This window comes from Ovis canadensis, chromosome 22, assembly GCF_042477335.2.
Source record: "Ovis canadensis isolate MfBH-ARS-UI-01 breed Bighorn chromosome 22, ARS-UI_OviCan_v2, whole genome shotgun sequence".
NCBI classification, from domain to species: domain Eukaryota; kingdom Metazoa; phylum Chordata; class Mammalia; order Artiodactyla; family Bovidae; genus Ovis; species Ovis canadensis.
The window spans coordinates 28,762,921-28,778,275 of record NC_091266.1 but is presented as its reverse complement, the minus strand read 5'-3'; the positions used below and the strand labels follow the sequence as shown (position 1 = coordinate 28,778,275).

Genomic DNA, 15,355 nt, shown 5'->3' with positions numbered 1-15,355 from the left:
TCCCAGAGCAGAGTTGTGAGAATTTTCCAAAAGTATAGAATTTTTCTCAGTAAAGAAATAAAAGAAAAGGAGATCACAGTCCCCATATTAACATTACAGCAATAGCAGATGGTTATGCTCACACACTGGGGATTAAACAAGCTGGATATTTCTAAGAGCCACTTAGAAATGAGGCATTTTCTCAAGATTCCTCTCTTTTATTCATCAGTCTTGCGAAACTACCCATTCTCCTTTATTATTCCAGAATAATTCCAGTTTAACACAAGTTTCCTATTCATGTATAGTAATATATACCTGAATTAGGTGGCTATTTCTCACCACTATCTCTACTTCAGTTATAAACAGAAAAGCACAGAATTGTCCAGATACCAAAGAATATTAGATGGTACATTCTGGGGACTATGTTTACAAGATAGAAATCCTACAAGTAACACCTAAAAACTTCATGACAGATAACTAGAAAGTCACATCAAAGATAGGAACAAAACTCAAATTCTTTCTTTCCAAAAGCCTGCCAACACAAAAAGCATTTGCCTTGAAAAAAGCAAATACAAATATACTTTCCTTTCACAGCATCTTAAGAGTTAATGATTAAATATGCTAGTAAGAACAACGATACATACCCATGGCTAAGGAAAATAGCCTATGATTTAAAAATTCCTCCCCTACAAAAAAAACCCAAGAAGCAAAAAGTTTTAGGTTACTGGTATAAGAGTTTAGCTGAACATTCATCATTTTATACTTACATGCTAACCTTTCTTTTAACTGTGGTGTGGGAGCCAAGTCTATAGCACTTTTATTGTGACAATTCAGCAGTGTTGGATCTGCGCCGTAACTCAGGAGAAGAGAACACACTTCAACTCTGTTCTTGGAAGCAGCCTCATGGAGAGGAGTGAACTGCCACAAGTCCATTGCGTTTACGCAGGCACCATGCTGGTGGTGGGGTGGGTAAAGCATGTATTTAGCGCTCAACTTTTAAGAGAACTTAGAATATTAGGACTGTGTAATTTACATCATGCAAGCTTAAAAAGGTTATGTCCCCAAAGGTTACTTTTCAACCCAGTTACTTCAAAAAGAGAATACATTTCTCTCACATAGAAAAAGAATCACTAGTTGCTAAGCCTACCCACAAGGACCTATTTAACTCTTTTATTGTTAAAAAACAGTTACAAAGGAAACTTCAGATTTAATAAGAACTGTTTTTCCCTTTTCTGAGGTATACTTTATATATGGCAAAATACATAGTTCTTAAGTATATAGTTTGATGAGTTTTGACAAATGTATATATCCATGAGACCATCGGGCTTCTCTGGGGGCTCAGCTGGTAAAGAATCCACATGCAATGTGGGAGACCTGCAATCTATCTGATGCTTCATTCTTATCCACAATAACATTCCAAATATTCTGTTGAGTTCAATTCAGTTTTACAATAAGCAAAAGCATTACTATTAAACGTATAATAATATTATGGTCACATTTATAAACACTTATGGACCACTCAGAGTATCTAATTACTATAATTAAGTTGTTTCTGTGGGAAAATATATTTAGTGGTAGCACATGCCCAAGAGGAAGCGCAGAGGTGTTGGAAACAAAGGTCCTTCCCATGACAGCTGCTGACAGAATGAGGAAAAGTTTCAACGGCAGAATGGATGCAGAGAGAAGACTAAAGAATGTGGTCAAATACATACATAGAGATTAGGGGACAAAAAGAAATGGGTGCGAGCAACATCCTTGAATCCACTCTCAAAAAGAGTATGTAGCCTCTATTCTCATCCAACAGGGAGCTAAACAAGAAGTTTTTTGCCAGTTCCAGGAACCTGTCCGTTAAACGATAGCCGCCCATCGTTCTGCCCAGTATACTGGAAGACGTGAAGTTTACCAGGTAAGCCTGTTTCAACACACCTAGGCAGGCCCTGCAAATCTAACTAGTGGTTGTAATAATATATGGTTCACTAAAAATTGCTTTCTGATATTTTCAAGAACTTTGAACTGCACTTTTAGCTACAAATTAAAGAACCACTTAGTCTGACATTCACAAAACAGGAAAGCTATTTTATATTTAAAAAATTTATAGTGTTTTAAAAATCTCAAAGCAGTCAGATGACCTATCAGTAATCCACATTTTATAATGATTATAAATACTTCTTCTATATCTACCAAGCACTAAAAACACAAAGAAAAACATATACACACTGTAAGGAAAGTATACAAGAACTAACCTTGACCAGAAGTTCAGTTACTTCATAATGACCATAGGAACAGGCATTGTGCAGGGGCACCAGATCTCTATAATACGAGAAGGGGAAAAACCCTGCGTTATTACAGATTCCCCATGCTTTAGCTTACATACTTAAATTTAAATAGCTAATGGCTTATGTAACCTTCTGGGCTTCCCTTGTGGCTCAGCTGGTAAAGAATCTGCCTGCAATGCGGGAAACCTGGTTTCAATCCCTGGGCCGGAAGATTCCATGGAGAAGGGAAAGGCTACCCACTCCATTATTCTGGCTTACAGAATTTCAAGGACTGTATAGTCCATGGGGTCGCAAAAAGTAGGACATGACTGAACAACTTTCACTGACTTCTGTATCTCTTCCAAACTCAGCACTCAATCACTGAGTCTTCTTTGAAACTTTTTCTTTTAAAGATTCTGTAAGGTAAAACTGCTATATTCCTTAACATAAATCCAATTCCTTCATGATGGCAACAGAGGAAGAATTTTCTGAACAGGAAGGTACAACAGAATCTTAAAATCCTGACATATCTTTAAGCTGCTCCACCTTGGGAATCACTCACTAATCACCACAGAAATCACCATGATGTCCTTTGTTAAGAGATGGCCACTCATGGCTACGTCTGTCTGATTCTATCAGAACCCTCCATCAAGTCTCACAGCCTTCCTCACCATTTTGATTATATGATTTCTTACCTGAGCCCTATCTACTAGCTAACGCCACCTGAGTTCCATCATCATCTCATAAAACCAAGACTTCTAAAAGTGAACTCAATGGTTTCCCCCACCAACAACTTTCCTGAATTTCAGTATGTGTACCATTGGGTCTCATGCATTGGGCTTCAGAAGATGCAATGTAATGGTCTCATTTATTCTATCTCATCATATCCAGATATTCAACAAATCTTACACTCTCTTACCCTGCAGGATCTCCTGCCTCTCTGCCTTCTTTTCACTCCCACCTCCCCCGCTACCAGTACTGCAGATCTCATTACGCCTGGACCCCCTCAATGCTCACTCTCATGTTCTTCTGCCTCTCGTCTCCTTCAATCTATTCAACACAATGCTGCCAGAGTGCTTTTCTCAAAACTCCTCTTTTAGGAGAATCATTCCCCTTGCTTAAGATCCTTCATTCTCTTGCATAGAGTGATGTTTCCTAAACTCTCTGTTTTCTTGAACTGAGTCCAGGTGAAGTATCACCTTCCACAGAAAGATTTCTCAACCACTGCACCCAGCACTGAGCATTCTCTCCTAAAATCTCCTATAAGTACTAGCCCTTTCTATTTATCACCTCACACTTATGAGAGAACTTATATTATTAGGTGTCTTTTCATGCCTCCTAAAACATAGTATAAGCCCTATGGGTGGTGGCCTTAATGGTTTATAATTCCCTGTTCTCTCAGAGCAATCTGCATATTACAAAATCTCAATAAATGTTTTACGCTGTTTAGTAAAAAATATGATTCTTACAAGATTATTACAGAGATTATCATGAGGACAGAAACATTTAAAAAATTCTCATTTTTGTTCAAATGCTTGATTTACCCTTTATCTTTAGCATGAACATCAGCTCCATGTTGCAACAACAGCTGTACAATCTTTACTCTGTTGTAACCTGCTGCCAAATGCAATGGAGTTGACTGAAATAGTAAACAGACAGATCAGTGAGATTCAACAGCTAAAAAATGTACATAAAAATCCAAATATAAAACCAGAAATTGAAAAAAAAACTCTATAACTTACTTTATAACTTATTACTATCTAAATGACAGTAATAATTTGGTTTTACAAAATCCAACATATATACCAAAGCACAGCAGACAAGTTTATAAGTTCACTACTGCAAACAGGAAGCTAACTAAACATTTATTATTAACAAAGTTTTATTAAGATTAAGAATTAACCCAAATTATTGCTTAAAAGGAGCATTTTCAGCAAATGTTTTAAGTTAAAAGACAAACATAATTTCATGTTACACAAAACTTAGTTGCAAAAGGAAGTACCTTTCTGCCATCACTTGCATGACAGTTGACATTTAATGGTGTAAGCAGAGCCATCATTTTTTCCTCATTGCCACTCCTAGCATACAAAAAAATGTATTAGCAATTTGTTTTCTTCATCAGATCCTATTCGGAGACATGTATGTGACTATTAAAAATTCATTCTCTTTTGGAGTTTGCTTATTGTAAAATAAAATAATTAAAATTATACGGTAAAATATTTATGGTACATATTTATAACACACCTGGCACTTTCCAAGAGTTCATCCTTCTTATATTCACCTGTGAAGAAGAGCAGAAATTAAAAAAAAATTAATTACAAAACTAGTATCAGTTTTATGCATAAAGATGCTCATTGACCTATGTTTAAAGTACAAAAATTTGGAAATAAATTCCAGTAAATGGAAAATGGTTAATCAACAGAATACACTGCAGTTTAAAATATTTATATGAAGAACATGGAATACCTTTGCTATGAAGGTGAAGAAAAAAGATTCAATGCTATATAATGAAACATGACTACAACTATATGAAAACAATATACACAGTAAGAGCAAAGCCAAGAAGGAAATAAATAAAAATTTTACTAAAGTGGGTCTTAGGGGATTGACCGTGGGTGAAAGTTTCCTTTTCTTTTTAACCCTCAAATTTCCTAAAACCAGTATTATTTGTTTAACAGACAAAATGCCTCCACAGCTTCCTTCAAAATCAAAACAGAACAAAATCTGTATAAAAATGTAACAGTATCAAAGAAATTTATAAATAAAATTAAAATCAGGACTAAATATGCCTACAGCTTTTATATTTACCAATGAAAACAAGCAAAAACTTTAAAATCAATATAATTTAAATTAACATAACAGTGTTTATTTATTCACTTAAATGAAACCCAAACTGGTGTCCACAATATGAATTGTACACTGATTGCTGTGCAAGGCTTTTTTGGTGCCCCAAGATTAGATTTAAAAAAAAAAGCAAATAGGGAATAGCATGGAACAGGGAAGGAAGAAATAAATATTGAATTGTCAGTTACAGTAATAGCTCACTTTTCTAGAACTTTTTGGGGGGACTAGTCTAAATTTTCTCAGTAATACCAAAAGAAATATCACAAAGCCCAAGCACAAAAGCTTACAGCAGAGCACCTCAGGCTCTTGACTATTAGACACAATTTTAATGGTAATCACACAGTAAATAAGAGTCCAAAAATTAATATGGCAGAGAGTTGCTGCTTCAGAGGAAATCTCTGTTAAGGGAGAAATGTGTGAAGTAGATGAAAAAAAGGTGAAAGTGTTAGTCCCTTAGTCGTGTCCAACTCTCTGCAACCCCATGGACTGTAGCCAATCAGGCTCCTCTGTCCATGGAATTCTTCAGGCAAGAATACTGGGGTGGGTTGCTATTCTCTTCTCCAGATCTTCCTGACCCGGGAATCGAACCTGGGTCTCTGGCATTGCAGGCAGATTCTTTATTATCTGAGCCACCAGGGAAGCTCATATTACTACTCAAAAAAGCCTGACAGTCTAAAATAAACCTAAACCAGGGGACTACAGTCTTATATATCTTAACAGGTTCCCAGGACATCAATATGTCCCAGCAGAATATAATAATTGCCATTCTTCAAGGTTCTGAGATTGGTGAACCCAGAACCTTGTTTGAAAATGCAAGAGAATGGTTAGTAACACATGATTATCTACCACCTCTGGCCCCAGTAAAGGTAGGAATCACAAAATTTAAAAGCTATTAAAAAAAAAAAGCTTTATTTTTCTTAGACAAGAATCAAATGTCAACTCTTCAGACACAGAAAAGAACAGCAACTAAACTGACACTATCTAAAAAGTCTAATGGAGATCAGTAACTGCAAGGGACTGAATGTCCATCTGGGAAGCTCATGTGTCACACTGCTCCCGGAAAACCCAAAGAGAGCTTGCACACTTACCAGTCAGCACTGCTTTGGCAGACGGGTCTGCTAAATCCAATGCTGTCCTTCCATCTGTATTTCGAATGGTTGGCTCAGCGCCATGCTGTAAGAGCACTGCAAAACAGAAACACTATCTTTCAAAATGGTAATTCTGACAATATGATTTTAGTAAATCATTTTCTCAAAAATTTTGGTTCTACCAGGGAAGCCCTAAGACATCTCAAAGTTATTTTAAGACTTTATATATCCTGATAGTAGAAAAATGCTGTATTTTAAAGATAAAACTATATAAAAGATTCCATTATTTAATGTATTAAGACACATTAAATATCTGTCTGCTGAGTTTAATGTCAGATTCTCCTCTGTCAAACAAATGACCAAGGACAGATAGAGAATTAAAAGGCAAGTTTACTTGAAAGCTTGTTTTCTGTTTTCTCATATCAAATGAACACTGCTTAAGTCAGAAAGATTACTCATAATAACAAAAATGAATTTTCTAAAGCTATGAATAGCCCGAGAATAGGGATTTATGGAATTTGAGAAAGAAGGAAGGAAGAAACGGAGAGAGAGAGGAAGGAAGAGACGAGGGGAGGGAGGGAAAGAGAAAACTACTCTGTAGGGTTAATGAGCCCCCAATCAAAGCCTGCCACATTATAACTCAAAACACATCAAAAAGAGAAGAGTTGCACTATACTCTGTACATAATGTTATTTGATTATATAAAGATACTCCAGCACACTCTATAAAAAAAGCTGGGGAAAGACAGGCAAATACATGTAGAAAGGGAAGCTCAGCTCCTGTTCATTCCACTGTACTCCTATCTCTAACAGCAATGTCCAAAAGAAAAAAAAAAGTGAGCCACATATGTAATTTAAACTTTTCTAGCATCCAGATTCGGAGAAGGCAATGGCAGCCCACTCCAGTACTCTTGCCTGGAAAATCCCATGGACGGAGGAGCCTGGTAGGCTGCAGTCCATGGGGTCGCTAAGAGTCGGACACAACTGAGCGACTTCACTTTCACTTTTCACTTAAGGAAATGGCAACCCACTCCAGTGTTCTTGCTTGGAGAATCCCAGGGACGGGGGAGCCTGGTGGGCTGCCATCTATGGGGTCACACAGAGTCAGACACGACTGAAGCGACTTAGCAGCATCCAGATTATAAAAACAAAAAGAGGATAATTTTAATGTCTTATTTAAGTCAATATACCCCAAATATTGCTATTTCAATATGTACATTAATACTGCAATCCATACAAAATCGAGGTAACTTCGTATTCCTTTTATTCATACAAAGACTTTGAAATCTGGTATGTATTTTCCCCTTATAGTACATCTCAATTTGAATTAGCCACATTACAAGATTTCAACTACCACACCAGACGTGTGTGCGTATGTGCTAAGTAGCTCAATCATGTCTGACTCTTTGTGACCTTATGGACTATAGCCCTCCATGCTTCTCTGTCCATGGGATTCTCCAGGCAGGAATACTGGAGTGGGTTGCCACGCCCTCCTCCAGGGGATCTTTCTGACCCAGCGATCAAACCTGCATCTCTTATGTATTCTGCACCGGCAAACAGGTTCTTTTCCACTAGTGCCATCTGGGAAGCCCACACTGGACAGTGCAGACACATCACTATATTTGAAAAACTCTACATTATTAAAACTAAGTATCAATAGGCCTGAAACTCACAGAACAGAAAAGGATTCTGAGCAGAGGACAGATAACACAAAAGATAAAAACAAACCAAAAAAGGTAACACACAGGAAAGGAGAACTGGACAGACATTACTAGGTAATCTTTTTCTTTTCTTTATAAATTACCTAACCTAATTCAAACTAAGCTCATGACTTTTGTATAAAGTGATTTGAGGTTGGGTTGGAGGGGAGAGAGAACAAAACAGGTTCCCTAGACCTTTCCTAGTGCATGGAACTGGCTTTCTAGATAGAAAGGATTTAAAATGTCCCTGTTTTGCATCAGGAAATAGAAGTAAGGTAGCAGAGTCCAAAATCTCTGACTCTTTAGGCTCAGAAAAGTCAATACTGGGTTAATGACAACTCTCAAATCAGCAGCCTTCTCACATGTAACTTTTTGTCAGTGATTAACCTGCTAGGCAAATTCTATTTCATTAAAGTATCCTACATGATTGACAATTTTTTCTCCAAACACTTCTTTACTTATGCTACCATTTCTACTCTCCCACAACCATCCTAGTTCATGCCTTCATCCTTCTTCACTTGTGTTATTCTACAGCTTCCTAGTCTTCCTAATATCATGCAGTCCACTCAGCCCTCTACCAAATCACTCTTCCTAAATACACTGCTCTCATCACACTGTCCCCTCCTTAAAAGTTATCAATGATTCCACACTATCCACACAAAAAGCTCCTTAATCTGGAATTCAAAGCTCCTTATAAAATAGTCAATACACTTCCCTTTGCAACCTTTCTCCCCAATACTTCCTAGAAGACTTATAAAGGAGTGACTCAACTCCAGCCCATTCACTGCACTATTATCCTCTAACACTCTGTTCACTTCCATCATGCCTTCATCTGGTTCTTTGTGGGTATCAGTCCCAAGAGAATCCACACTTCCGAAGAAGAGAAATTCTGTATTACTCTATCATCTAAAAATTTTAAGCTCAGTACCACATTCAAAAAGACACTCAGTAAACAGTGACTAGGTTAATCATTAAGTCTTCCTAAATATTTAAATTCAGTCTGGCAAAATTTGATCACATTAACAAATAAATTCAATTTAGATTCAGAATAGTTACAAACTATTTCTGAAAAATTCTGGAATGTAAACAGTCTTACCGATGCAAACATCAATCTTTCCTTTAATTGCAGCTTCATGGAGAGGAGTGTAATTCCAATTATCACGAGCATTTGGGTCTGCACCATGTCGCAAAAGCAGATTGACCACTTCCGCATGGCCAAAAGAGCATGCATTATGAAGAGGAATAAGCCCCCCATCATCGCGTGCTTGGACGTTTGCGCCATTCTGAAGCAAATATTCAACTACATCTTTCCGACCAAAACCTGGAAGAAAGTAAATCATCCACATATAAGTTCTCCAAAGAAAATATACCAAGATAGAAGCAATAAATACACGTCATACTAACGTATTTTGGGATGCAAAACATTAACAGATACAAAAATTCACTGACGAAATACATCACTCACTAATCTTAATGAGAAAGCCAAAGGGTCTCTCTGATGCATTAGGCAGTACTACTACTAACTTCAGAGGAAGGTTATGTAATTAGTGACTGAAAGCCGGAAGTTCAAATGTTTCCCACTCTACAACAGCATTCCTAATTACAAATAACGGGTTCTGCATATTTTGTTATGTATTCAAAGTATACACTGACCAACTCTCACTAGACTCCCTTTCCCACATCCCATCTCATAAAACGTTTCTACTGAATTGGGGGACCATGAGAAAGCAACAGAAAGTTTGTACTGAAGACAAAGAGAGGCGACACCAGGCAAAAGCGTGACGTGAGTATCCTTGGAGGAGCGCCTACTCTGCCACTTGCACAACACAAGCAACTCTGCCTAGCAAGAGGCCTCCTTTAAAACCCAGGTCCACCCCCCCAAAAAAAAACCCATGTCCCATAGTTCTGTTGCAACTGCCCCCAGAACAAACAAGCCCGAAGAAGTCTGACAACTCGTTTATATTGGTTTACAGGTTTAGTACCGATGGGTTTTAATCTCTTACATATAATAGCACCTAAAATCTTTTTACAATTGTTAAAGGAAAAGGACTTCAGATATATGTTAAAGCAGATGGGAAGATATATATGAGTATTGGGAGAGAGAGAGCGAAGACCTTTTCACTCATCTGAAATTTTACCAGAATATTCTTACAACTATCAAGACTGAATGCAGTCCTTCTAAGACCAAAATGGAGTTGAATGAGAAAGCAAAAACATATAATCTTTCCAAGGGGTACATCTGGGACTGGTCTGGCTGTAGCTGAGGGAAAAGTTAGATGACTGAAGACATTAACTGTTTTGTTTTGTCTAAATATTGCTAAGCTCTATGTCAGAGACATCAATATCTTTGATTCCCCCTATTCTCAGTCTTTGACTCTTCCTATCCTCAGTTCAGCTCAGTCGCTCAGACCTGTCTGACCCTTTGCAACCCCATGAACCCCAGCACACCAGGCCTCCTTGTCCATCACCAACTCCCAGAGTCCACCCAAACCCATGTCCATCAAGTCGGTGATGCCATCCAACCATCTCATCCTCTGTCGTCCCCTTCTCCTTCTGCCCTCAGTCTTTCCCAGCATCAGAGTCTTTTCCAATAAGTCAGCTCTTCAAATCAGGTGGCCAAAGTACTGGAGTTTCAGCTTCAACATCAGTCCTTCCAATGAACACCTGGGACTGATCTCCTATTTTCAAAGAGCTTACAATTTAGGATGTGGAAAAACAATTAGAAGTAGTAGTTTTAGTATACTATAACTCATAAAAGAGGTATATATAAAATGCTACTAGAGCTCAAAGAAGAGACTATCTAAATTAGTGGAAAGCAAAGAACAGGAAGGACAATCCCAGAGAAGAGTCCAGTGATGACACCTGAGCTGAAGGCTTCCATTAAAAATGAAGAGATCACTAGGAGAATGAAGAGAGAAGAAAGGTGAGAAGAGAAGAGAGGTTAGGAGAAAAGAGGGAGTGGGAAGAAGCTAAACAAGGGAGGAGCACAGCAATTCAAGCAGGAGAAACAGAATGTACACAAGTGTGAAAGAGCAAATCATTATAGCGGCTAGGACAAAGAATGGCCACGCAGGCAGAAGTCGAAAAAGGAAGAATCTTTTCAGCCACACTAAGGTGGTACCTGGATTTTGTCCTACAGACTACAGTGTTTCTCAAGCTGCTTTCAGGGAACAGACTTAAAGGAAATCTTTTTTGCCTAGGAAAAAAACTGAGACATAATTAACATATAAGGTTATATTAGTTTCAGGTGTATCACATAATGATATGATTTGTATATACTGCACGCATGCATGCATACTAAGTCACTTCAGTCGTGTTCGACTGTGCAACCCCATGGACAGCAGCCCACCAGGCTCTCTGTCCACGGAATTCTCCAGGCAAGAGTACTGGAGTGGGTTGCCATTTCCTTCATGTATATACTGCAAAATGAACACAATAAATCTAGGTAACATTACCACCACATATAGGTACTTTTTCCTGTGATGAGAACTTTTAAGATCTACTCTCTTAGCAACTTTCAAATATACAATGCAGCATTATTGACTATAGTCTTCATGCTGCATATTACATCCCCGGGATTTAACTTCACACAGCTTAATATCTGAAAGTCCATCCATGCTATTGCAAATGGCAAGATATCCATTTTTTTCCAGCTGAATTATATTCCATCGTGTATATACACCACAATTTCTTTATCCATTCATACCTGGACAGGCACTTAGCTTTTTTCCCCATGTCTTAGCTTTTGTAAACAATGTTGCAATGGTACTACTTACAATAGCCAAGACATGGAAGCAACTTGAATGTCCGTCCACAGAGGAATGGATAAGACAAATATCAAGTATCACTTCTAAAGTATGGTATGATAGTGGAAGACAGAGGAGTATGGAGTGCTATGCAGTTCACTGGGGTTGTAAAGAATTACAGACTCACAGACAAAACAATTTATGGTTACCAAAAGGGAACTGAGGGGATCAATACATTAGGAGCTTGGGATTAGCAGATTCAAACTAGTATTTATAAAACAGATAATCATCAGGGACCTATTATATAGCACAGGGACTATATCAATGTCTTATAATAAATTATAATGGAAAAACAATTTTAAAAAGAATTTATACACACACACACAAAACCAAATCATTGTGCAGCACACCAGAAACCAGCACACCACTATAAATTAACTATACTTCAATTTTAAAAAACAGGAAGAAAAGAAAAAATGCTGCAGTGAACATGGAGGTGTATAAGCCTTTCTGAGTTAACACTTCCTAATGAAATCTTACATAAAATCCCAATATGTGTCTTGTTTGCTGCAAAAATACCCAATGCCTGGTACACAGTTGGCATGCACAGAGTTGCAAATTAACTGAATTCAATTTAAAATAATACTATTCAGGCTGAACCTGCCTTCTTCTCCTCAAAGACCCAAACGAAATTATCCCTCTACTTCAGAGGCATCTCAAAGAAACAGCATGAAAAACACTGCTGTAAAATATGAATGGCCACTGAAGGACAAGCAAATTGCCTACTAATAAGTATATTTTAAAACCTTGCTTTGCATCTGCCTTTTAAAAAAGCTAATAATATCCTCCAAATCAACTCTGATAGCCACACATTTCATTGACTGCAAGTATCAAAATTGAACTAGTTTTAGGGCATCACCAATGCAATGGACACGAACTTGGGCAAACTGGGAGATGGTGAGGGACAGGAAAGCCTGGCATGCTGCAGTCCATAGGTCGCAAAGACCATGACTGGGCAAACTGAACAAAAAAAACAATCAATTTATAAACTAGTTCCTTTCTCATGAATCTTCTTCCAGATCTGCGGACATACTGAGTGCAACACCTTGATGGCACCATCCTTTAGGGTTTTGAAGAGTTCTACTAGAATTCCGTCGCATCCATTAGCTTTATTAACAGCAGTGCTTCTTAAGGCCCACTCGACTGCACTGTCCAGAAGGTCTTGCTCCGGGTGGCTGACCACACCATCGTAATAACCTGGTTCATTTAAACCTTTTCTGCGCAGCTCTTCCATGAATTCTCTCCATCTCTTCAGCGTCTACTAGGTCTCTACCGTTTCTGTCCTTTATTTTGCCCATCTTTGGGCAAAATGTTCCCTTGATATCTCCCATTTTCCTGACGAGCTCTCTAGTCTTTCTTCGGTTGTTTTTAGTTTTATACACTGCTCACTGAAGAAGGCCTTCTTGTCTCTCCATGCTGTTCTTTGGAAATCTGCGTTTGGTTGGATGTGCCTTTTCCTTTCTCCCTTGTTTCTTCTCTTCGCTCTTTAGCTGTCTGTAAGGCCTCCTCAGATGCCACCTTGCCTTTCTGCTTCTCTTTTTCTTTGGGATGGCTTTGTTGGCTGCCTCCTGTACAGCACTACGGACCTCCGTCCATAGCTCTTCAGGCACACTACTTACAAGTTCTAATCCCTTGAATCTTTTCATTACCTCCACTGCTGGAAGACCCAGCAGTGGCCACAGGACTGGAAAAGGTCAATCCTCATCCTAATTCTCCCAAAAGGGTAGTACCAAAGAATGCACTCACCATCAGACAATGGCACTCACCTGCCATGCTAGCAAGGGCATGCTTACACTCTTGCACCCTCAGCTTCGGCATTATGCAAACCAAGAACTTCCAGATGCCCATGCTGGGTTTAGAAAAGGAAGAGGAACCAGAGCTCAAACTGCCAATATTCACTGGATCACAGAGAAAGCTAGGCAATTTCCAGAAAAACATCTACCCCTATTTCATCGATTACGCCAAAGCCTTTGACTTGTGGATTGTAATACACTGTGGAAAGCTCTTAAAGAGGTAGGACTACCAGACCATCTCACCTGTCTCCTGAGAAACCTGTATGTGAGTCAAGAAGCAACAGTTAGAACCCTATATGGAACAACTGACTGGTTCAAGATCGAAAAAGGAGTATGACGGAGCTGTCCGCTGTCACTCTGTTTGTTTAATCAATACGCTGAACACATCATGCGAAATGCCAGGCTGGATAGGTTACAAGCTGGAATCAAGACAGGCGGGAGAAACATCAACAACCTCAACCTGCCACTTGAATGGCAGAAAGTGAAGAGGAACTAAAGAGCCTCTTGATGAGGGTGAAGGAGGAGAGTGAAAGAGTCGCCTTAAAATTAAATATTAAAAAAAGTAAGGTCATGGTATCTGGTCCCATTACATCATGGCAAATAGAGGGGGGGAAAGGTGGAAACAGTGACAGATTTCCTCTTCTTGGGCTCTAAAATCACTATGGATGGTGACTGCAGCCATGAAATCAGAAGCCGTTTGCCTCTTGGCAGGAAAGCTATGGCAAACCTAGACAGTGTGTTGAAAAGCAGAGACATTACACTGCCAACAAAGGTCGGGACAGTCAAGGCTATGGTCTTCCCAGTGGTCACATATGGTTATGAGAGCTGACAGTAAAGAAGGCAGAGTGCCAAATAAGTAATGCCTTCCAACTGTGGTGCTGGAGAAGACTCCTCCGAGTCTCTTGGACAGCAAGGAGATAAAACCAATCTTAAGGGAAATCAACCCTGAATACTCGCTGGAAGGACTGGTGTTAAAGCTGAAACTCCAGTATTTTGCTTATCTGATGGGAACAGCTGACTCATTGGAAAAGTCCCTGATGCTGGGAAAGATTGAGGGCAGAAAGAGAAGACGGCGTCAGCGGATGAGATGGCTGGTTGGATGGCATCACTGATGCAATGGACATGAGCTTGGGCAAACTTTGGGAGATGCTGAGGGACAGGGAGGCCTGGGGTTGCAAAGTATTGGATATGGCTAGGCGACTGAACAACAACAATCAAAATTAAACTAGTTCCTTTCTCATGAATAGTTGGGTTGTTTCTACTCTTTTCCTATTACATAAAATGTTGCCAGGAGTAACTAAAAAGAGAAAACTGACAGTATCTGGCAACTTCTTTAATTTAGGGAAAGAAGATGACAATGGGACATCCAAAATAAAAAGGAAAACAGGATATTTACTAAGATAAGATTATTTGTTTTGGGAAATGCTTAAATGCTTTTGGACATCTGTTTGAGGAACAAATGTCCAATAAGCAGAAGGTTCTGTGTATTTCTAACTAAGGAAATTAGTATGAACTAACAACTGACACTTTGAAGTCTTGACCCTAAAGATGGTGTTTGAAGCCATGCAAGAAAATGAAGCTGACTAGAGAACACTAGTTTTCTGTTCTGTTGAAAGAAGTATGTTTCGTATCAAAGATCAATCCCTTCTCATCTTATACTTTCTCACCTTCTCAAGGTATTCCTATCCACATCAATCTCTCCCTCTCCGCCAGATCATTCCCAACAGTGTGAAAGCATGTTCTTTACGTTCCATTTTATTAAAAATATTCTCCTTGAATTCACATGCCCATTTCTCTGCTCCCCTGCATATTCAACCCTCTAGGAAAGTGAAAGTGAAGTTGCTCAGTTGTATCCAACTCTTTGGAACACCACGGACTGCAGCCTACCAGG

The 15,355-nt window shown here is 38.8% G+C and overlaps 1 protein-coding gene across 2 annotated transcripts in view; it reads right to left on the bottom strand.

The window, feature by feature from the left end:
* The window catches only part of TNKS2 (tankyrase 2), a 63,764-nt gene that overhangs the window by 37,695 nt on the left and 10,714 nt on the right, over positions 1–15,355 (bottom strand). For both annotated transcript variants that reach the window (XM_069567509.1, XM_069567511.1), the window contains exons 2-8: positions 8,962–9,186; positions 6,167–6,262; positions 4,479–4,515; positions 4,237–4,312; positions 3,779–3,873; positions 2,223–2,289; positions 747–933 (exon numbers count right to left, since the gene is read on the bottom strand). In XM_069567509.1, coding sequence (XP_069423610.1) covers positions 747–933; positions 2,223–2,289; positions 3,779–3,873; positions 4,237–4,312; positions 4,479–4,515; positions 6,167–6,262; positions 8,962–9,186 — 783 coding nt within the window. The remainder of the gene's footprint in view (positions 1–746; positions 934–2,222; positions 2,290–3,778; positions 3,874–4,236; positions 4,313–4,478; positions 4,516–6,166; positions 6,263–8,961; positions 9,187–15,355) is intronic.